The 23,256-nt window shown below is 47.0% G+C and overlaps 1 protein-coding gene across 5 annotated transcripts in view; it reads left to right on the forward strand.

Annotated features, from left to right (window-relative positions):
- The window catches only part of NCAM1 (neural cell adhesion molecule 1), a 348,410-nt gene that overhangs the window by 295,038 nt on the left and 30,116 nt on the right, over nucleotides 1-23,256 (forward strand). For all 5 annotated transcript variants that reach the window (XM_061144838.1, XM_061144856.1, XM_061144847.1 and 2 more), the window contains exons 9-13: nucleotides 6,148-6,298; nucleotides 6,611-6,795; nucleotides 7,344-7,440; nucleotides 7,732-7,902; nucleotides 9,954-10,085. In XM_061144838.1, the coding sequence (XP_061000821.1) occupies nucleotides 6,148-6,298; nucleotides 6,611-6,795; nucleotides 7,344-7,440; nucleotides 7,732-7,902; nucleotides 9,954-10,085 (736 nt within the window). The remainder of the gene's footprint in view (nucleotides 1-6,147; nucleotides 6,299-6,610; nucleotides 6,796-7,343; nucleotides 7,441-7,731; nucleotides 7,903-9,953; nucleotides 10,086-23,256) is intronic.

A 23,256-nucleotide genomic window follows, 5' to 3' on the forward strand; every position in this document is an offset into this window, starting at 1 on the left:
TCCAGTTTAGTTTGTATACATATTCCTACAGACTTGTGTGTAACATCATGAAACATGCAATGTTAAAAGCACCTGGAACTAACAATTTTTGAAAAGCTAATCATATTCCAATTTGTAAGTGTGTATTTGCATACCAAGTTATTTTAAAGTGGGCTACATGCCTTCACCAAATAATCAGGGTCAAGATGATCCTATCTGCTCTGTCATTGGTGCTGTTTGTCAGGACCTGGACTGATGTCCTCACCAAGTCCCCTTCCAGGAGGTGTGCTTTAGCCACTTACAGAACTACCTCTGCTTTTCCCAACTAGGCTTGCCAGATTTTTTTTTTTTTAATACAAGTGTGTCCCAGGTAAACGATGCATGGGGATCTACTTTTGCTAGACGTTTGAAATTTTAAACACTACACTAACAATTAAAAAATTAGTCTTTGTTCATCTGAAATTCTATTCTAAGAAAAAAAAAAAAAAGATTTATCTTATTATCTCACCAGGCACACAGGTGGAAGTTCAGGCTACTAGAAGCATTGTGTTACTAGCATCCACTTATTCTAAAAGCCACAAAACCACCACAGTGAGTTGAGAAAGACGCAGGACGAATCAGATCTGAAAAGCAAACAACTCATATGATGGAGGCCCTGAAACCAGTCTTGATTCGTGTGGCCCTGGCGCGTGGCACACAAGCTTCTAAGCGATGCGGATACGGCAGCCACGTGTAACATGTCTGCCTGCTGTTGCTCTGGTCCATGCGTGTTCCTGTTTCTCACTGCCCTCTTCACTCCACCATCCTGTGGCATCATCCACATCCCTCATTTCTCATGAAAGCTCCTTGCATTTAGTAGACTCTCCTTGCATTTAGTAGACTCTTACTAAATGTTTGCTAACTCATTCACATTCCTGGGATTGCATTGCTGTGTCTCTGGTATCTCTTCTGTTCTTTTTCCATCTGAACCTCAGGGACAGTCAGGCAGTCAACAACATCAGGTATGATGTTTTTGACTCCCATCATGAAATCAGAAAAGCTGCAAGCAGAGTAGATTCCCCAGTGCTGGATAAATAAAAAATCTTGAGGTGGGTAGGAAAACACCCAAACCCCCCAGTGTTCCTGGGTTGGCTCACTCCTTTGTGAATGCCATGTTTGATGAAGATGCTTAAACCTGCATGTCATCCCTCTGCCTTTAAGAACCAACTGGAACCTACCACAGCACTCAGAGTTCGATATCCTCCAAGCATCCTGCCCCATAGTCTTAAGGGCATTCTTCTCATTCCTAAATATACCCACTCTGTTCCTTTCTTCATTCCTTTTTTTTTTTAAATAAAAATTTGATTTTTGATAGTATGCATGCAAAGAGTTACAAAATGCATGAGCACAAAATAATATATGAATGATAAGCTGTCCAATCAAATCCAAAGGAGGAAGCCTACTCTACAAGTATCTCTGTATTGTGTGGTTAGAGCTAGCAGTGTCACCTACTAGCATGAGGAATATTCAAGGTATTTGGGAATAGGAGCAGTCTAATATGTCAGCTGGTAGCCATATGTATGTCTTCCAAAGATTAAGAGAGGCTTTACCTGTGACTTGTACACCTTAATGTGCATAAGGGGGGCAGAAAAGCTGAGCATAAGCTAAATCCTAAGTTAAACTGGGCAGTGAACACACCATTGAAAGTGGGCCTTGGAAAAAGCTCTGAATTGAAAAGAAACTGCATGTGCACGGAATGCAGTGGGATACATCAATTCTCTAAAGCAACATATTGTAAAATTTTACTGCTTTCTTGTTGTGTTTTATATCTTGTTCTCTCCAGGCTTCGTGGACTCGACCAGAGAAGCAAGAGGTATAGCTTACCTGACCACTAGTCAGTCTTTAGTTTTGCAAGCACTACAGTTTAACTCACCATTGCAGTTTAATAACCAGACATGCTAAAACTAACTAGTAATTTAGTTTGATTAAAGAATAGGTCCATAGTGGTAGATGTTACTTAGCAATAGTGCCATTGCAGGATGAGCAAGCAAGGTGTGTTGGGAGTGGATGAACAAATCTTTGTTATTTCCTAAGACTGGATCTTATTCTCTTGCTGGTGCTGATAAAATCACACCCAGGTAATTATACTCAGAGAAATAAATGGCCCCAATTCCCAGGCCAGGCATTTTGAAATGATGAAATTTTTTGACTCTCACCTGGTTGATGTGGCTTTGGATCATAAAGTCACAGAGTTTAGTGATCTAAAAACCCACTCAGCCCTTACCTTTCCAGCTCAACTCATCTTGTTGCTCGCTTATTTTATCATGATTGGTCTTGGTAAATTACCACATCACATTTCATCTCGAAGCAATGCAAATGACATCTCTCATTGGTTTTCCCAAATTGCTAAACACATCTATGTTACTTTTATAGAGCATTAAATTTATGAGATTAGAATGATGTGTCACAGATGATTCTGTGTGTGTGTGTGTGTGTGTGTGTGTGTGTTTAAGTCAGTAGCATATTTAGCCTTTGAAATTACTCTGACTACTTGCTTCCATTTGGGCAATGTGGGACTTAGTTTGAAAACTGAGGTTAAATATTAATCTTTAGATTGTAATTGCTATGCACCCAAGACCCTACTTAGGATTATGTCTACCATTCTTGACCTGCTTTGTGTGATTAAGTGACAGAATTGAAATCAAAACCAGTATGCTTCAGATGAAGTTCAAAAATCTAATCTGTAAAATATAAAGGAACCTTTTCTCTAGATGGAACTTAGATATTGTATAATACCATAAATGTGGAATATGGCAATCCTGTGGACTATATTTTAATTGGGTAAACCCATCCCCCTAGTCTCTCAGAAATGATAATTATTCAGAACACATAACTCATGTGTTCAGGTCATGGCTATAAATATTTAATGCCGTTTAATATTTAAAAGTTGACTGCCTGTCCCCAGGCACCGATGGTAGTTTCTGCAGCCTGCTGTCGTTGAATCTAGTTCATTATAAGCCCCCTTTGTATCATGCCTTCGTCCTCAGCATAGGGACTGTAGCTAGGTGCACAGGCTCACTGAAACACTTTCCTCCTGCAGCCCAGAGGTGCTGTCGCAGACAGGGTGCTTTATTGCCCAGAAGTCACAGGCTCATTAGGATTGGGAATAGGAGAAAAGAAGGGTTCATTATCAGCCCCTCCTGAACCACTTCCCCTCTCATTCCACTTGGCCTTGCACATCTTCCCCTGTCATTCAGATTTAGACCCAGCTAGAGGAGGAGCTGAGATTTATCAGGGAGCATTAAGGAGATGTTGAGAGGATTGCTATTAGTAGTGGAAGTAATTGGTTTACTCCTAGGAAAGCAGACACCTCACTCCCTTTTGCCAAAGTGTCCTTATCTTAAGTTATCTCGCTCTGGACATAATTGACTTTCAAGTGAGTTCTGCCCGCTGGGGCTTAGAAACTCCATTCCTTTCTATTTGTCTCAGTCAGGAATGAAGACCACGAATCCAGATGAGCTCGAAAGAAGGCTTGGGTTGTGACCAATTTCACTCTGTAAGCTCTGGAAAGCCTTAGGACTTCTCCCGGCAAGAAGAGAGACAAAAATGTTTTGATGAGAAGAGCAATTATAATTGCCCTTAAGGATTTTTTTGCAAAACAGGGTCTTCTTGCCATAATGATCTTTTCATTCATGCCCAGTTTATCTAGTTCCTTCTTGAATCTGGACCATCAGCCTGCATGACGTCTGGTCTGGATGGCTTGGAGGGGGCGCTGTCTGACTCTGGCTTGGTGCCAGAGTAAATCATTTCAGAGGGAAATAGTCCAATCACCCTGGAGTCTGTCTGCGCCCCCTCGGAGGGAAGAACTGGGCATCTGGCAAGTAATCCTGTCATCAATCCTGTCTTGAGCCACCGCAAAACTATAGTTCCCTGTGGAAGGCCGCCTGCTGCTCTGTTGACATCATTCAGTGATAAAATTTTCCAGAGAGAAATTTAGACAGACCTGATAAAAGGGGGGGGGGAAATAGGACTGTCAATGCAGTCATTTCTCTCTGACCATTTTCTAGATTATTCTGAGTAAAAACTGCTAATGTCCCCCTTTGTGCTTGCTTGTTGATGTCCTTCTCTTAGCTACATGACTTTCTTTGCATCTTCTACTGCTACTTCCTTCTTATGGAAATGTCCTCTTGACTTTGGAAAGATTCCAGTCAGTTTTCCTTATTTGTGGTGGTGGCCCAAGGACAAGTCCTGGATATGTGACAAAAAATTATAGAGTTCAGCTTCTGGCTGGCGTTACTGTTCGCTGAACCTGTGTTCTCACTCTTCTATCTTTTGGGGAAACAGGAATGATGAGCAGGTCAGGTCAGCCCTCATAGATTCTGCAGGGATGACCTCACACTCCAGATGCCACAAGTTTAGGTGATGGGTCAAGATTTTGTTTGGCACGTGAAAACCACCACTGCCATGGACCCTGTCAGCCCACTTGAAAAGGGTTTTCAGGAGCCAGTATCTTTAACAGACCAGATGTCTCTGATTTTCTAGGCAGGCCCTCTACCCCAGCCCAGGTCAGCTCACATTCGTGTGCATATCCTTTGGGGTGCACCTTCTCAACCAATCAGCCTACCTGGGGCTGATCACATGCCACCTGGGGGTGGAGAACTGAGGCATCTGGGCATGCCTGTCGGAGAGGGGTGGCCCTCGCTGCAGCAGGTGGGGATGGTGTTGCTCAGCTCTGCTGTCTCCTTGCTGGCAGTTGTGTTCCAGCTTCTGGGTATGAAATGCGATGGGGCTTACATGACTGGAATAGACTAGCTCTACCAGGGGTGCTGAGCTTCCCTGGCGGCTCAGATAGTAAAGAATCTGCCTACAGTGCAAGAGACCTGGGTTCTATCCCTAGGTTGGGAAGATCCCCTGGAGGAGGGCGTGGCAACCCACTCCAGTGTTCTTGCCTGGAGAATCTTCATGGATAGAGGAGCCTGGTGGGCTACAGTCCATAGGGTTACAAAGAATTGGACACTACTGATCAGCTGAATACCAAGGATGACAGAGGGACTTCTTGTGGTAGATCTGAGGCTACAGTTAAGGCCAATGGTGTCTTGCTTTTGAACTCCCCAAACTGGCCTGCTGTATGATATTTCAGTACTGGATTTCAGGCTTCCAAACTAGCAGCTCAAAGGAACCTGAAGGCAGGTATTCTCTAGTTCTTTAAAAGCGCGACCTCATGGGATGACAGATGCTACAGGCAGAGCACTCACATGCCCCTGTCTGTGGAATACCACGCAGTGGACATAAAAGTGTGGCCCAGCCCATGAGAAGCTAGACTCCTTCTTCAGATGACCCCCTTTCTTGAGGATCTGAACTCAGACCACATGCCCAGACTCTTCCTAGGCCAGCAACCATTTTACTTAAGAGTGTAAAGGGGAAACCCCTAGGAAATATTCCAGTACCCATTGCCCCGGGCTCATATGCTGATTGCCTGTTTGACCAGTTCTTGTAATTCCAAAGACTCAGGAAGACAGTTCTAGTGTCACGGGCTAAAACATGGTGGTTGTGGTGTCTAGGATCCTACATATGCCTGGGAATCTCTGTACCACCATCCGGGAAAGGGGACACAGTTCCCCTCACTTCCAGTGTGACAGCTCCTGAGCTCCAGATTGTTAGACTTTTTTGGAATGAAATTGTTCTAGTTTTAAGCATTCAAGAAAATGAGGCATCTGCAGAAAGATGACTTTCTTGTATCATTTCTTTCATTTGGCACATTCAGATTTCCCATTAAGTGTGCACGCACCAGGGAACCAGCAGATAGGCGGGAAGGAAAGGATGGGAGTGCAGGTTTTCCAGAACCTCATGAGGTGAGGCTGTTGCAGCTGCAATGCCTGCTGGCCAGACTTTGGCTTCCATTTCAGATATGCCAAGCCAAGCTGTCTGGGGGCCTCGGTTGCCCTTCCCAAGCCAGTCTTGGCACAGAGGCTAGGCCGCTTGGATAAACTGAGACCCTTTTTTTCTGTTTGGGATGCACCCAAGTTCCCATGGTGCTCTCTGGAGCCTTGCTGCCACAAGTTGGTACCTAAAGCAAGACCTAGACGTTGCCACAGAGAGGGGAGAGCTGTGAGGCTGGTCATGGGCAGCAATGCCTGGTCTCAGCCCCGCCCACCTCAGCCCCTGACGCTGCCCCTCCCCTCCCGGCAGACCCTGGACGGGCACATGGTGGTGCGCAGCCACGCCCGCGTGTCGTCCCTGACCCTGAAGAGCATCCAGTACACTGACGCCGGGGAGTACGTCTGCACAGCCAGCAACACCATCGGCCAGGACTCCCAGTCCATGTACCTCGAAGTGCAATGTGAGGAGAATGGCGGGAGGACGCGGGGCAGGGGGGTTTGCACAGGGTCGGGGTGACAGACCTGTCCCGCGGCGGTAGGCCCTAGGTCATCCCAAAGCTGTGTCTCCAAGGGACCCCGCCCCCCCTCACCATCCTCAGACTTACAGGTCTGCGTGTCTCCCCACGCAGCTCGTGGGAAAAGCCCCAATCCCCTCCTTCCCCCAGCGTCAGATTGGCTTCAAGGCTCGCCCGCCATCCCAGGGCCGGGAGCCAGAGTGTGGGGGACTCCGCGATCACGGCGGGTTTCCTGAGAGCCGCTGTCCCTCTTTGCAGATGCCCCCAAGCTGCAGGGCCCTGTGGCTGTGTACACGTGGGAGGGGAACCAGGTGAACATCACCTGCGAGGTGTTTGCCTACCCCAGTGCCACTATCTCGTGGTTCCGCGACGGTCAGCTGCTGCCCAGCTCCAACTACAGCAACATCAAGATCTACAACACCCCATCCGCCAGCTACCTGGAGGTGAGGCAGTGTGGGGGCCGGGCGTGGTGCAGGGGGCGGGGTCTGAGTGCACAGGCTGCAGGATGCAGCTAACATCCCATCCCTCGCTTCTCTGACTCATCCTAAGCACTGGAGCCACTGGTCAGGGAAGAAAGCCAGCCTCAGCCTGCCCCTTGCTCTCGAGGAGCCAGATCAGGGCCTGAAGGGGAGCAGAGTGTTCCTTCCTCATGAGCCCCTTTTCTTTTTTTTTTTCTTTTTTATTGAAATATAGTTGATTTGCAATGTTGCGCCCATCTCTGCTGGTCAGCATCATGACTCAGTTATACACAGAGATGCATTCCTCTTTATTATCGTCTTTCCCATTGTAGTTTATCCCAGGAAGTTGGATGTTGTTCCCTGTGCTATATTGTAGGACCTTGTCGTTTATCCATTCTGTATGTGATAGTTTGCATCTACCAACTCTATGAGCTGGAGCTTTACTGATTCTATTCTTAGTTCAGTAAATAAGGATCTGAGGTTGTGGCCATTCCGTGGGACACTTGTAACCCAAGACCTCCTTCTCTCTAAAGGTGACCCCAGACTCTGAAAATGATTTTGGAAACTACAACTGTACTGCGGTGAATCGCATCGGACAGGAGTCTTTGGAATTCATCCTTGTCCAAGCAGGTGAGCGCCCCTTCCAGCTACACCACCCTCACCCGGGCTGGTCCATTTCATGACCTTCTGTGATGACAGAAAGTGGGGAGAAGGGGAGTAAGGGTCAGCAACCAAAGGGTAAGGAGGCTGAGAGCTAAGGGGCCTTAAGAAGCTGGACATGGGGTATGTTGGGAGAGAATTACATGGTGGGGTAGACCAGGAGAGTCACGAGAGTTAAATGAGAGTCATGCTTCGTGATTGGAAGTTACGTCCTGGGCCAAACCCAGCTGACCTGGGTCTCCATCTGTGTCCTCCTCGCAGACACCCCGTCCTCACCGTCCATCGACCAGGTGGAGCCATACTCTAGTACAGCGCAGGTGCAGTTTGATGAGCCAGAGGCCACCGGCGGGGTGCCCATCCTCAAATACAAAGCAGAGTGGAGAGCGATGGGGGAGGAGGTGTGGCACTCCAGGTGGTATGATGCCAAGGAAGGTACGTTCCAGAGTCGGGGTTTACTCAAGAATGATGTCTCTGGGCACACTCACACACACCCCTTGAGTTCACTGGATCCTGGCTTCTGACGTGACACCCCCCGCCAGATGCCACCGCCTGCCATCCTGTTGTTCTGGTGCTGCGGCGCCGTCACTGGCCCCCAGCCTTAGGATGTGGTCACGTCTCATGTGAGGCTGTTGGCCTTCTGCCGCCCCGGCACTTCAGAACCGGTTCTCGTGACCGTGCCGGGACGGATGAGGCCGGCTCAGCTGCTTTCCAAGCAGAAGCCCCGCTTAAGTGCTGAGCACGACCCAGAGGGGTCCTGGCTACCCTGCTCTGCATATTTGGGTCCCATGTGCTTCAGGTTCTCTGCTGTCACCCATCCAGTCCTGCTTGGGTATGTTCAGGGATCGCCATGTAATTATGACATTAACCTAACAAGCAGAGCTGGAGAGACAGCTCTTTTAAATCAGTTCTATGATATATTTCCAAAGATCTGAAAAATGACCCTTGGGTGACTGCAGTTTGACGTTTCTGAGCTCAGCTCATCTTGCCCTGAGGATTGAATGTGTTTATGTCTGACTCTCCCTTTGAGGTTTAATTGGAATAACTCAGTGAAGTAAGTTTTGTTTCCGTAGCAATTTTTAATCCCAGAAATGAGGGTAGAGCTGAGAATGGATTGGATTAGGACGCAGTGTCAGAGCAATTCAGAGCCATCTTCCAATGCAGTTTTACTGAGAACTCATCCTCCAGGAAGCTCCCATCACTCTAGCTTTGGGGAGGGCTAGGAGGACTTTATGCATAATCAGGATTAGAACTAGAAGAAAATCATCCTTCACCTCCCTGACATCCCCCTGAAACCTCATAACGACTTTGTGGCAGGTTAATCCCATGTCCAACAGACTTTTTGTTTCCTAGTTAACTTTTTTAATGTAGTAAAATATATATGACATGAGCTTCCCAGCTGGCATTAGTGGTAAAGAATCCACCTGCCAATGCAAGAGACATAAGAGACTTGGGTTCGATCCCTGGATCAGAAAGATCCCCTGGAAGAGGAAATGGCAACCCACTCCAGTATTCTTGCCTGGAGAGTCCCATGGACATAGGAGCCTGGTGGGCTACAGTCTGTGGGGTCGCAAAATTCAGACATGACTGAATGAGTATCATATATAACATACAAAGTATTATTTTAACCATTTTTTAGTGTCCACAGGTCAGTGGCATTAAATTGTTATACAGTCACCACTGTCCATCTCCAGGACTTTTTCATCCTAAAGTCAATACCCATTAAATAACAACTCCCCATTCCCTCCTGCCCCAGCCCCTGGCAGCCACCCTTCTACTTTCTATAGAGTTGACTCTTGTTGTTGTTGTTGTTTAGTCTCCGAGTCATGTCTGAATCTTTTGCAACCCCATGGACTGTAGCCTGCCAGGCTTCTCTGTCCATGGGATTTCCCAGGCAAGAATACTGGAGTGAGTTGCCATTTCCTCCTCCAGGGGATCTTCCTGACCCAGGGATCAGACCTGCATCTCCTGCTTCTCCTGCATTGGCAGATGATTCTTTACCACTGAGTCACCATGGAAGCCCATAGTTGATTATTAATAGTCTCTATGTAGTTGACTGTTCTAGGTACTTCATATAAGTGGAATAACACAGTATTTGTCCTTTTGTATCTGTCCTGTTTCAGCTAGTGTGATGTCCTCAAGGTTCAGCCCTGTTGTAGTGCGTCAGAATGTCATGCCTTTTTAAAACTGGATAATATTCCATTGTATGGAAGACCACGTTCTGTTTATGCATTCATCTGTCGGGGGACATTTGGGTTGCTTCCACAGTTCAGCTCTTGTAAGCAAGACGGCTGTGAATGTTTGTACAAATATCTATTCCAGTCCCTGCTTTCAGTCCTCTGGTACGTGTATCCAGAACTGGAAGTGCTGGATCGAATCCTACCTTTAATCGCAGACGGATTTGCTGTACTGTTTTCCACAGTGGCTGCGCTGTTTCACCAAGAGGCTTTCCCCTCTTTGTGACCCTTTTCGTGTTCTCACAACAGCCAGCATGGAGGGCATCGTCACCATCGTGGGCCTCAAGCCCGAGACGACGTACGCAGTCCGGCTGGCGGCCCTCAACGGCAAGGGCCTGGGCGAGATCAGCGCCGCCTCCGAGTTCAAGACGCAGCCAGTCCGTAAGTACAGCCCGCTGCCCGGCTCGTCCCCGTGGGGTGGGGGGGACCCATCCAGCGTTCGGATGACAGCTTTTCGTCTTTACAGGTCCCTCTGCTCACGGTGGCCCCACCTCCTAGTTCTCTGGCCCTCAGCGGCGACCCATGCCACTCCCTCTGTCCTCACTTTCTCAAAGGGCTTGGTGACACAGTCTAATAGCTGGTCCAGCTTGTTAGAGGATCAGCCGGGGCAGAAAACCACGCACGCGTGTTATTAGAGGCACCGAGGAGATTTAGGGCAGCGCGGTGGGGACAGATTTTGGAGATTTGCCCTTTGTCACAAGGGCCCTAGGGGCTTCCCCGGTGGCTCCGTGGTAAAGAATCCGCCTGCCAGTGCAGAAGACTTGGGTTCAGTCCTTGGGTCAGGAAGATCCCCTGGAGAAGGGAATGGCAACCCACTCCAGTACTCTTGCCTGGGAAATCCCATAGACAAAGGAGCCTGGTGGGCTACAGTCCATGGAGTTACAAAGAGTCAGACACCACTGAGCGTCTGAGCGCACACCCATGCACACACACACACTCACATGGGCTGGAAGCACCTGGTGACTTGAAGGAAGACAGTGAAGGCGGTGATGGTTGGCGTAATTAGTTGTGGGGTTTTAATGAAGCAGAGATATCCAGTTACAGGGGAACAGAGCCTGCTGTAGGATAAATGAGCAGGAGCAAAACCCCAACAAAATAAAGAAGGGAAGAATGGCCTCTGTGGTTCCTACCCCTCCTCCTTTTCAGGAGCACTGTTGGGGTCTACTTGGTCACAGCCTCTTACAGGAGTCCCTTCTTCCCGATCCCATTCAGGGTTGCAGTTATGTTTTCCTCCATTGCCCCCTCTTTCCTTAAGCCAAGCCTGCCATGCTTTTCCCTCCGTCCCCACACATAGCCAAGCTCTGGGTGAGCCCTGGTCTAGTTCAGTCCCTCCACAGATGGAGTTCCTCCCCAGGGAGGATGGTGAGCCCATCCAGGTGAAGAAGATGCTATAGCAAGACTCCCCCAGTGCTCACAGAGCTCCCTGGGCCCCCCTCTGACTCCTGAGGTCAAAAGGCATATGGGAGAATCCTCCACTTTCTTCCCTATGGGGTCAGGGGCCTGCAGAGTGATCCCCCTGCCTCTTTGCAGAAGTAGAGAGCCTGTCTCATCTTCCTCCTACAGGAATTGCTTCTCTCTGGATTTGAAGTAATTTGATAATTTGCGTTTCCAGCTCCGTGTGTTCTGCAGATCCTATTCATTTCTTTTACATCTTATTTTTTTTTCTTGGGTCTGTCTCTTGTCTTTTCTTTTCGTCTGTGTTCCATCCATGGGATATGCAGATAGCCCTCTTCCACGTAAGTGCCTCTTCATACCTCATTACCTGTTTCTAGAGTGTTAACATCTGCTAGTTCTAGTTTTTTAATTTAGTTCCAGTCCCTTTTGTCCCCTAGAGGCTGAAGTAGATAATGCCGTCTGGGCCCTAACCACACTGACCTTAGTCTAGCTGTGCTCTTGTTAATGTCTGTAGGTTACTCCAAGAGGCTAACACTAGTCCTGTTTTAGAGCATGCAAATTTTTTGTCTTTTGAAATTGTGTTTATTTATTAATTTCTGTGTGTGACGATTACCCTGTGGCAACATTTTGCTGAGCCAAGTGTGGTGGAGGTTTGCAAAGGGCCTCTGAATAAGGATATGGCATCGTCTCATCATTAGCCGGGATGCCAAAAAAGTAACCACAGCCTCTTCAGGCCTCTACTCAGAATCCCTTCATGGGCATGAGAACCCAGAAGGCTTTTCACACTTGCTTTTAGGAGGTGAAAGGACTGAGCTCACTTCACCTCCCTTTTCTGTCTGGCAGGTGGTAGCTGAAAGTCTCTAGGAGCATGGGTGGGGGACCCCACGCAGCATGAATGGGTTTGCATCACGGGTACCTTCTGCAGGGGAGTTAAGCCCCCAGTTTAACTGGTGAACTCTGTTCTTTAGCACTAGGTTACTTGCAACATGTATTTCCATGTTTGGGAAAATCCACCTGTGATACAGGAGATCCGGTTCGATGCCTGGGTCAGAAAGATCCCCTGGAGAAGGGATAGGCTACCCACTCTAGTATTTGTGCCTGGAGAATCCCATGGACAGAGGAGCCTGGCGGGCTAGAGTCCATGGTGTTGCACAGAGTCAGACACGACTGAACGACTTAGCACACATGCACAGCGCCAGCTACTTAGTAGCAGTATTGCCAAGAATGAGGAAAGGGGGTGATTCTCCCCAAAAAGGACATCCTGATTTTGTAAGATGTAAGTAGTGGAACTGGAAGCAGGAGTAACAGGAGCATCTCTGCTGCTCCAGGAGCAGAACTGTAGCCCGGTTTTTACCTGCATAGATGTCCCCAGGCTTCACGTCCGCTGAGGCTCGGCTTCTTCCCAGGCTGAGCTCAGAAGGGTGGAGGGAAGTCTTCAGCAGCACATTCTTTTCATGAAACGCTCCTAGCTCCTAAAAGGCACTCAGGGAAGCTTATCTTTTTGAAATTTATTCAGAAATATTGCAGCACCAGCAGAAACTAAGTAGCTCGGTGTAGGCATTCTGAGATATTGAACAAGGGCTAAATCTACTCTCTCAGCAGAGTTGGTTCCTGAATGAAACCAGTTCTGGAAGAGTCGGATAGAGTGGAGTGGGGATGGAGTTGTCAGGACTGACAGCTGTCTGCTCTGGGCCGACCGCTCAGCTCTGCCCTTAGTGCACCCAGAAAGCTCAAGGGCACCTTCCTCCTGGATTTTTAACCCGGTCTTCAGGTGCCCACTCCTCTGGATTTTATCCGTAAACAGAGGCTGGCTAAGTAACATCACAGAGAAGTGAGACCTCCTTCTGAGTGTCTACCCAGTAACCAGGGTTTGAGTACTGAATCTGAGTAACTGGGTCTTGAACTTCAAAGGTCATAAGTGGTTTTCATTCATTGCCAGCCCAGTCTTCTTTAAGGTGAGAATTTTTATAGCAGACACTGTGTTTTAAAAGCCAGTGTTTAATATTTTTTTAAAAGGAGACCTCTAAGTTTTGTTGTTTGTTATCTGCCAGTATGAAAATGGATGATTAACCAAGCAAGATTCCAAGAAGTCCTTTGGAAAATGGTGGGGTCAGTCGTTCATTCCAAGTCAGTCGTGAGTAATGCAGCAGCAGGCATTGCTAGTGACATGAAAAGTCAGTTTTCTCAATCACCTAATTAAGTTATGGTTTAAAGAATTAAAAAGCAAACCTCTTTTAGACAAAGAGAATATGGCACTGTTTTAGAGTTGAACATGAATTAGAAAGCAAACCTCTTTTAGACAGAGAAAGCATGGCACAGTTTTAGAGTTGAGTGTGAATTAAAAAGCAAACCTCTTTTAGACAAAGAGAACATTGCACAGTTTTAGAATTGAACGTGATTTTTTTCTAGAACTTGAGCAGGGTTAAGAGATGATATTACTGTCTCTAAAGTTGATCGTTATGGTCTTTCCTCACACCTCCATAGCCTTCCTAGGGTTGAAGTGAGGGTCTTGCTCAAAAGGTAACCTGTTGTGCCTAAACCCATCCTGAGAAAAAGTTACAGTTGGAAGGAAGATGCCAGCATTTCCCACTGCCAGGACACAACCCAATTACTGCTGCTAGGAAGTGAGGATACGTTATCGGAAGGACCTTCTCTGAGTTCTCACTCCCATTCCTTGAAAGGCACAAAGGTTATCTGAACTTAAAAAAGATCAGCCATCTGTTTAGCTGCAGGCTTACGCCAAGCCCAAGAACCAGGGGCATCTGAGGCAGGCTTATCTCACCCACGGACAGTGCATTCACCTCCTGTGATGCTGGGATACAGGTGCACAGACTGCTTGTGTGGCCCTGGAGGTGGGCCCCGGGTACACCCTCAGGTCTGAGGAAGAGACAGGCCAGGGTCAGGAGGAGCTGGCACCCTGCACAGAGTTGATGCTGCTAGCCCCCTGAGTTGGGAGGTGTAGGGGAGAGCCATTTGCTCATCACTTGAAGTTGCTTGAAATGTCTCAATATTAGGGTTGCTTCATGATTCCTTAATGGTCTCCGCCACATTCAGGGGCATGAATATGTCACAGCAGAGATGAGCAGGTGAAACTAGACAATACCACCAGTTTCTCAAGGACTCCTGCTTTGGAATCACCCAATTAGAAAGCCTGGCTTACCTGCTTCTGTGAAGGCAATGAAAGCCGAGACTCCAGTGGGACAAGTGGAACTCCAGCCTGGGGAGATGTCCCTGTTTCATGTATTTCGAGGCTAGGTGTCTGCATGCTGTCAGGAAGCTCTTAGGTGGAAAGCTCACAACCCCTGTTTGCCCTGGGAGGGCCTGCTTCCTTCTTAGAGCTACTAAAGCCCAAAAGAAGTGACATGATAATTTATTATGACTCTTTCCTCCATGGTTGAACCACACACCTTCAGAATCTCATTGTCTGAATCTTACCTCTTCAATTGCTTCTGTACCATGAAGTGAAATAGACAATTTCTTACAGGGTATAAAGATTACAATTGAGTCTCTACTTTTTAAAAGCGGCATCTTGAAATTTGTAGTTTCATATTTTGCCCCTTAGATGGCACATGGCAAATATGTTAATGCATTGTAATATATTGTGACTAAAGTATATAAAACCCCATCCCTCAGCCAGAATAATATGGACAATTGTACACACAATTAAACCCAAAAAAGAATAAAAGAGAAAGAAGGAGAGAAAGAAAGATACACACTTGTATCAGAATTAACCAGGCTGCCAAGTTATGATGAGTTAGTAGCCTGTCTTGCTCTGGTTCCAGTGACATTGTTCTGGGTGGTTTAATGAGGTACCCTCATCTAGAAGGTAAGAGAAAGACCTAACCATGAATGTCAAGACAGTGTTGGAGATAGGGTGACATTTTTCCAAATTTTTATCTAGCTCTCAACGGGGCCTATTTTCTGTGATTGTTGATGGAACAGCTTCTGAATATTTGCCATTGAAAAATTAAAGATTCATTCAGTGTCCAAAATGTCTCAAATGCACCATTTCTAAAGGTTCACCGTGCAGAAAGCTGGTTAGCATTACTTAGTTAGTCCCAGTCCCATCAAAGTGCCCTGGCTCAATGTCAATTTGCTTGGTCCTCCGCGCACACAGCAGCAGCCAGAGTATCACATTTCCTAGGGTTTGGAGGACAGCGGTGGCTGTTGTACCATCCAGATCCCAAACCATCCCGACCTCGCCTAGTCACAAGCTTTAAGGAAGACGATTGTTTCTGTTTTATCGGGACCTTAAAATTAGAGAGTGATGCACACATAGACTTTGCTATAAATATGTGCCGCCTGTGTGGGTGTCTGCCTAAATGTAAACACATGAAGAGGTCGGCAACTTCATGGCCAAGGTCATTTTCCCCTTTTCTGTTGGTTCACCTTAAGCTGGGGCCGGGTGTCTTTCCCCCCAGACGTCTGGTCCTATGGAGACAGCTGCTGAACTGCCTGTGCGTTTTCACAGGGTTAGAGAGCTCCGCAGCTGTTCCTGGGCAGGCGCACAGGCTCAGGGTTTGAAGTCAGAGAGTCCTGCTCTCTAAGGGGCTATAGGCCCCCTGTTCTCCTGCATGGAATTCTTCTTCCCACTGCAACTCACTCCAGCTTCTCCTACTGACACCCCTGGTTTGCCTCTCCCATTTTTCCCTTCAGTGTCTGTGTGCCTCAATGATCTTTTTTTTTCCCCTTTTTTTTCATCTTCATTTTTCTTTCCTCAGTGGCTCCTGCTAGCTCTTCCACCCCTGTTCCATTGTCTCATCTGGATAGTGAGTATCATTTCCGTCTTCCATCTCCCTGCAGGTGGCTCTCTGCCGGCCACAGTGTGTCTGACTGGTGTGATCTCCTCCACCAAGTGATAATTCCACTCTTTTGGTGGAGAGCAGCGCGGGGTTTTAGAGGAGCAGATGAGATGAGACGTAGGCACAGGGCCACTCAAGATTCAGGGGGGGCAGCCCCCTCCCGGAGGAGGCGCGTGAAAAGCATTGCTTGGGACAGAAAATCTCGCAGGCAGGCTCCCGAAGGCTGTGGCAGCCCCAGCCCTGTCCTCCAGATTCGTAGTCAGCTGATTATTTAGAGAAGCCAAACGATTTTGCCAAGAAAAATGTCAATTCCACAGGGTCATAAGAAATGTTTGGGGTGTTATGTTTTCACCCGGCATTTTAATTGGCACAGTTGGGTTCAGACGTTGAAATTAGATAGCAAGGCCTGTAGCTTTTGCTGTCTCCATAACTGCATACGTTTCTTGTAAATATTTGTGGGAGAAGAAACAGTGCCTGCTTGCAGATGTGCCTGGCAGAAGGCATTAGGCAAACCATTTAACCCTTTACAAGGGAACCTTGCTTTTCTCCTCTATTATACAGGAGACGTCATCACACCCCGCTCCCAGATAACAACAAACCTAGGATTTCTCAAGTTATTTGCCCCCCTGGGAGCAGTGCCTCTAAGCCTGGCAGTGGTGTTACCTGGTCAGCCTCCGGCTTTGTCACTGCGTCTGACCCTCCCTCATTTACCACCTCGTTTCACTGGGCTGCCCTGTCCTTCTGTTCCCCTGAGTCCTCAGGAGTGGGAGCACCCCCAGGCCTCCCACTGTTTGCAGTGATGAACCCAGTGCTCCTAGGGGAAAGATCAGGGAGACAGCAGCTGAACAAGACCCAGGATGTCATGGCAGCCAGTGCTCAGCGCAGTCAATGCAGCAGGCAAGGCCGCTCAGCTGGCCGTATCCCCGTGGTGTGTCAGAAGCCCTGCACTCAGGAGTAGCCTCGGGAGTGACCAGAGTCCCAAACCCAGAGCCCTTTGTGGCATCTGTCTGACTTGGAAACAGCCCCCCACTCTTGCACTGCTTTCCAGGCGGTGAACTTTAGCAATAAGGATTCAGCAACCAAGTTCAGCTCCAAGCTCCACTGCTTTGGCATGCAGTTCCCTGACCTTGAATGAGTCACCCCACCTCTCTGAACCTCAGACTCCTTATCTCCCAAAGGAAGAATAGATTCTGCTTACTTTGTAGGTATTTATGAAAATCAAAGTTTAAGTAGGAGAAATACAAGACACAGTGCCCAGCATGTAGTAGCTGGAATTCACAGTAAGAATAAATAAGAGTTACATTATTACTTGCCATCTGAGACTAATTTGTCTGCAAAATCTCTGATAATCTCTTTAAAATATCTGCATTCATACTGATAAATCAGGGAAGAAGGAAATGAGATCATTCCTCCTTTCCCATCTCTTTTTTCTTTATAATAATGCCTTAATATATATACGCACATACATGTATGTGTCCGTGAATTTAATTTATCTCTGTTCTCTCTTTCACCTTTCTGTGCCCTTCCATCCTTCATGTTTCCATAGCAACCTGGCCTCTTCCTGCCCTCACCACCACCGAAGCATCTAGTGAGTACAGAGCTTAGCTGCCCTGGGCCTGACTGCTGCTTGTGTAGAGTGGACTCTTGGGTCCCAGTGCTGCCCCGGCCCCCTGAGTGTTGAAAGCAACAGTTGTGCATGCTCGGAGGCGCCTCTCCTGCCGTGGGTCCCTACGCGTGCTGTCTGCCCGGCCAAGACAGGGGTGATTCTTGAAGAGAGCTCTGTGCACTAGGAGGCCTTTCCAAATTTACCTGCAAGTTAAACACAGAAAAGGGTTAGAAATGCTGAGAAGACAAAAGGAGTGCATCTCTTCCCAGCTTTCATTGTCTCTCCACCTCAGAGGTGTGCGCACACACAGATACACACACAGGCACACACGCAGAGACACACACAGACACACATGCACACACAGGCACACACACACATGCAGAGACACACAGGCACACACGCAGACACACACACAGAGACACACATGCACACACGCAGAGACACACAGGCACACACGCAGAGACACACACACAGAGACACACACAGAGACACACATGCACACACAGAGACACAGGCACACACAGACACACATGCAGAGACACACACAGGCACACACGCAGAGACACACACAGGCACACACGCAGAGACACACACAGGCACACATAGACACACATGCAGAGAGACACACAGACACACGTGCACACACAGACACACACACAGGCACACACGCAGAGACACACACATGCACACACACAGAGACACAAACACACACGCATGTGCACACACAGAGACACTGACACACACAGGCACACACGCAGAGACACACAGAGACACACATGTGCACACACAGAGACGCTGACACTTGCACACACAGACACACACATGCACACACACACACACACACACACACACACACCCAGAGAAACAGGCACACAGAGACCTGCCACACACACAGAAACACACTCACAGAGAAATGCACACACAGAGACACACACATGCTCACACACACGTTAAAATAGAATACCTGAAAGACTGAAAATACGGGAAGGAAAAGGAGAAGCTGGCTGCCCGGGGAAGGGAGCAGGTGAGGCAGGAAGGAGCCTCTGCTCCTTAACCGCGTGCCCTCCTTTGCTCCCGCAGAGAGAGGACCTGTGTGCCCTGAGCACACGGGGAAGGAAGGGGTGTCCCTCCCCCCGGGCCACCTCCCTTGTGCTAGAAAAATTATGGCCTGAGAAAGCAGAGCCAGGCTTTCTCAAGTTTGTATGTTGAGAGTCCAGGTGAAAGTTCTGGAATCCATCTCCTAATGGTGGAGTCAGGGCCAAACTGTCCCATCTTTCCCGTCGTGGAAAACATTACACTTCATCACAACCTGAAACATATTCTGAACTCGTCTTCGTAATGCTCTAATGAAGTGCATTTGTGTGTTAGTCCTGAAACCCCTGACAAGTCAACTGGAGCATGTGTGTGTGTGTGTCCATAGTTGTGTGTGAGTTTTAGATTTTATAATATTTCTGAGTACACAGGGAAAACGGCATGCATCCCATTAAAGGCAGTCAGAGCAGAAGGCAAAAAGCAAGAATGCAAAATATGGCTCCCACTCTGCTCCGTGGGCCAGGGTTTCTGATGCATAATTGAACAGAGAAGAAAAGAGTTGCTGCGTGTTGCATGAAATGGTTCTTTTTTCTCCTGCAGAACATAGCTGAGGGTCTGCTTTCTTGGTGTTCCCTCCGTGTGCGTGCTGCAGTGAATTTTAATTCCTGATGCTTTTGAGGTTTCATTTTGTCAGCAGAGCAGGCAGGCAGCAATGAGCAGTGCTTGCACGGGTTTAATTCAAGTGATGGGTTTCTTTGCGTTTGGAAAAGGAATGAGACTAACAGCACCCTTTCTTCTGCTAACAGTGAGGCCCCGATCCTTTGCATCTTGGGTGCAGTGTGTATGCCATGCCGAGCGTAGCGGGAAAAGGCTACACAATGTCCTTGCACAACTTGGGTTGTATTTAAGGTATCTCACTGTAGGTTGGTCTTCTCTGGAAGTATAACACAATCTTGGATCCAGTTTTTTGTTATGGAGGAATTAAGTGTTTCTCCCCTGATGTAGGTTTCATTTTTAAACATCAAGCATGTCTGCCCACAGATCAAATGATGAGTAGTGACGTCCAAAGAGAAGAAAGTTTGAGTCTCCTTTATTTTGAAACACTTGACTACTGACCCAAATTGTAAGTCCCAGTGGTTACTGGGAGAATAGAAAGACAGACTCGATTGAGCAGCAGCCCGTGTTGAGCATGAATGTATTTCTAAACTGCAAGGCAGAATGTAGCACATGTGAATTGCAGTGGAACTAACAGCAGAGTAGCTAGAAGCATCCAAAAATCTTCTGATCATTGGTCAATAGGGGTGAATATAAATAGTGTCTTTTGCTTTTTGCTTTCTGTGTGTATGTGTGTATGGATCCATTTATAATCATGAGTGGATGAAGATACTCTGCTGGCTCAGATGGCGAAGAAACTGCCTGCAATGCAGGAAACCTGGGCTTGATCCCTGGGTCAGGAAGATTCCCTGGAGAAGGGAATGGCTACCCACTCCAATGTTCTTGCCTGGAAAATTCTACGGACAGAGGAGGCTGGCAGGCTACAGTCCATGGGGTCACAAAGAGTTGGACACGACTGAGTGACTAACACTTTCACTTTCAAATAGAAAAAGGAGAAACTGCTCAGTTGTGTATAATCCCTGCAGGCACCCATGGTTGGAACATGCCAGATCCTATGCAGCGTCAGATTGTGAGAAGCAAATGCTGTACCAGCTCGCGGTGGCGAGAGCCCTCACTTGATTGAAGCATTTCTCTCAGATCACTTTTAAACAGTGGTGTGCTTTGGGCAGAAACGAATCTTCACCTTGCCTCTCTATTCGCCTGTCTCTTAGTTAGCTCCTACCGGTGACAGCCAAAATGCCCTTTGGCCTGTGCAAGTTAAGGTGGGGAACCCAAAAGGCCTTTAGAAGAAACACAGTCATACAGTAAAAAATCAGATGCAAATAGAACACAGGTCAAAAGGGAATGTAGACATATCCAAAGAAGAAAACTACTTTTCATTGTAGAAATCATGTCTTATCCATTCACTGCAAGTCTAAAGAGATGACTGTATCCACAAATGCCCAAGCGTGTGTCTGATGTCCAAGTCTTAGCTCACTGGGCCAGCAGTTCAGTTTCTGCCTTTGACAGAGCTCTGACCTCAACCCCCAGAAGGAAACTTATTCCCTTTCCTCACTGGCCTCTTTTTTTTATTATTTTGCTAGAATCTTTATTATACTACTTCATGGTTCTTTACGTTTTTATTTTACTTTTTATTGATGTATAGTTGCTGTACAATATTATAAGTTACAGGTGTACAATAGAATGATTCACAGTTTTAAAGGTTATACTCCATTTGTCGTTATCATAAAATATTAGCTATATTCCCAGTGTTTTACAATATATCCTTGTGGCTTGTTTTAAACCAAATAGTTTATACTTCTTCCTCACTGGTAACCCTTATGCTAAGTGAAATAAATCAGACAGAGAAGGACAAATACTGTATGATGTTACATATATGTAGAATCTAAAGAATATAGCAAACTAGTGAATATAGCAAAAAAGAAGCAGACTCACAGATATTGAGAACAAACTAGCGGCCCCCCCTTTAGGATGTGTCTTGATTGGGGTATGTCATGGCGGCCCTTGGATAACCTGAGTAGATGAATAGAGAAGTAAGTTGAGATTCCTGGCCACCTTCTCTGCCTGCACCCAGCAGACCTCACTCGGTCCACACCCCCTCCTCGTTGCTCTAAAGGAAACATGAAATGACTTTTCTTAATGTAATATGATATTTTATTCTTCCAGGGCACCCAATCATGGGACTCTTCCTCCATGACCATGTTCTGTTTCATTGCCCTTGCTTCCCAAGGATGCCGAGACATTTCTGGACTCTGTGAAGAATAACTTGCCTTTTTCTTCTCCTTCAACAGTCTCCTGGATTGACTTTGGCATCCGGGTCCTGACAGAGACAACTCCCCATTTCAAAACAAGTGTCCATGCTCCTTGATGTGGTATTAATATGCAGTGTTGCAGCTGTATCTAATGCTTATCGGTGTTGTTAACCAAATGCTCTTTATGATTTATTAGTCTTCTATTTCTGGGCAGTTTTACTGCCCTCCCAATGTTTCCTATATATGCTGCTAATTTAATTTAATTTCTCCTTTTATTTAGTCTGTGATTTTGTTGTTGATTTTTCTCCCTGCCCATTGTTTACATCAGTTTTTAATTTTTTTGTATCTTCCATGTGACCTCCTCCACTTTCCTTTCAACCAATCATGTGCGTGCGTATCATGTGACTTTGTCATGTGGCTTGCATGATGCTGATGATGTCGTCCACGCTGGTGAACAGAAGGTAAAACTCTTTGTTCTGAATCATGAAATAAATCTGGGACCACAGCCTGGCACGTAGGGCCCACTCGTTTCTTCCTGTCTCGGATTTCCTAAGCGAATTCATTTGAGAGATTTCCTCTTGTTCTCAGTGCACGTCCAAAATTCATCAACCTTTGGAGCCTTTATGATGACACTTTGATACCAAGACAGCCTTCAATTTAATGTTTTGCTTCAAGAAGTCTGGCTACAGTAAAATCACTTTAACCACAGCCAAATTTGCACCCTTGAATTTTTACCAGATAGTTCATAAACTTTATTTCCCAGAAAGCAGTGTTGTAAGTGAGCTTTATAACATGGTTATCTCACTTAATCCAGTAGTACTCCAAAGCACACTTGTTATAAAATGTCACATTTCCATGAAAATATAACATTGAACACCTACAGAGAGAAATGTGTCCATCACAAAGGTTGTATTTGCTCGAAACCAGTGAGAGTGTTTCATAAAATTCATGCAGATTGAGGACTTTCTGAAATGAGAGATTTAAGAATTTGGAATTAGAGCAGTTTGGCTGTAATGGCCAAGGTATCACTTTGCAAGTGACCTGCCACCCGCCCCAGGCAGGAGGAAAGAAAAATCAAAGCAAAAGTCATTTAACAATTACCATGACTGATGATCACCGTGTAATCCAAAAGTACACCATTGACCCTTGCAGCAAAGGAGATAAACTTATAGCCTAATTAAGATCAAAGGAGTGACAAAATAATTCGTTAATATTGTGACTGTCACAATCCTGTGAAAGCATTTCTTGCTTACCATGATGGGAAAATGAAGCCTCTGCTCACAGCTCCCCCTGAGTAAAATCAAACACCCATTCAAACCTGCCCTGGGAGTCACGTGCGTGGCATTCCCTCCTAACTGGAAATTTGTACTTCACATCACAACCTGAGACACATACCGGCTGCAATGGTCACGAAAGCGAGACTAACACCAGTAACCCCCCAGGGTGCCCGTGCATGCGAGGGGTCCCCGGCGACCTCGCTTCTCGGAGAGCTGATCGGGCGACATCCACACGGACAAAACCATCGGCCACTGGTCTTGCATGTGCTCTGTCCCTGGTCTGCCCTGCGTCCCGTGCGCCCCACATGTGTGAACCCTGTATGTGGCACCCCGCACCCTGCACACTGCCCCCTGTGAGGACTTCAGCTCTCTGGGCATGGCCACAGAGCCCCAAGTCAGTCCCATTTACAGCCAGACTCCTGGACGGGATCTTGGATGGGAGGGTCCTCTTTTCCAAACAAGAGGATGTTTAGCATTTACATTATATGAAATAAAGGAGGATGTCCCCAAAGCTTCTCAGGTGGCTCTGGCAAAGAATCTGCTTGCCAATGCAGGAGACACCGGTTCGCTCCC

The sequence above is a fragment of the Dama dama genome, chromosome 1 (assembly GCF_033118175.1).
Source record: "Dama dama isolate Ldn47 chromosome 1, ASM3311817v1, whole genome shotgun sequence".
Lineage (NCBI taxonomy): Eukaryota > Metazoa > Chordata > Mammalia > Artiodactyla > Cervidae > Dama > Dama dama.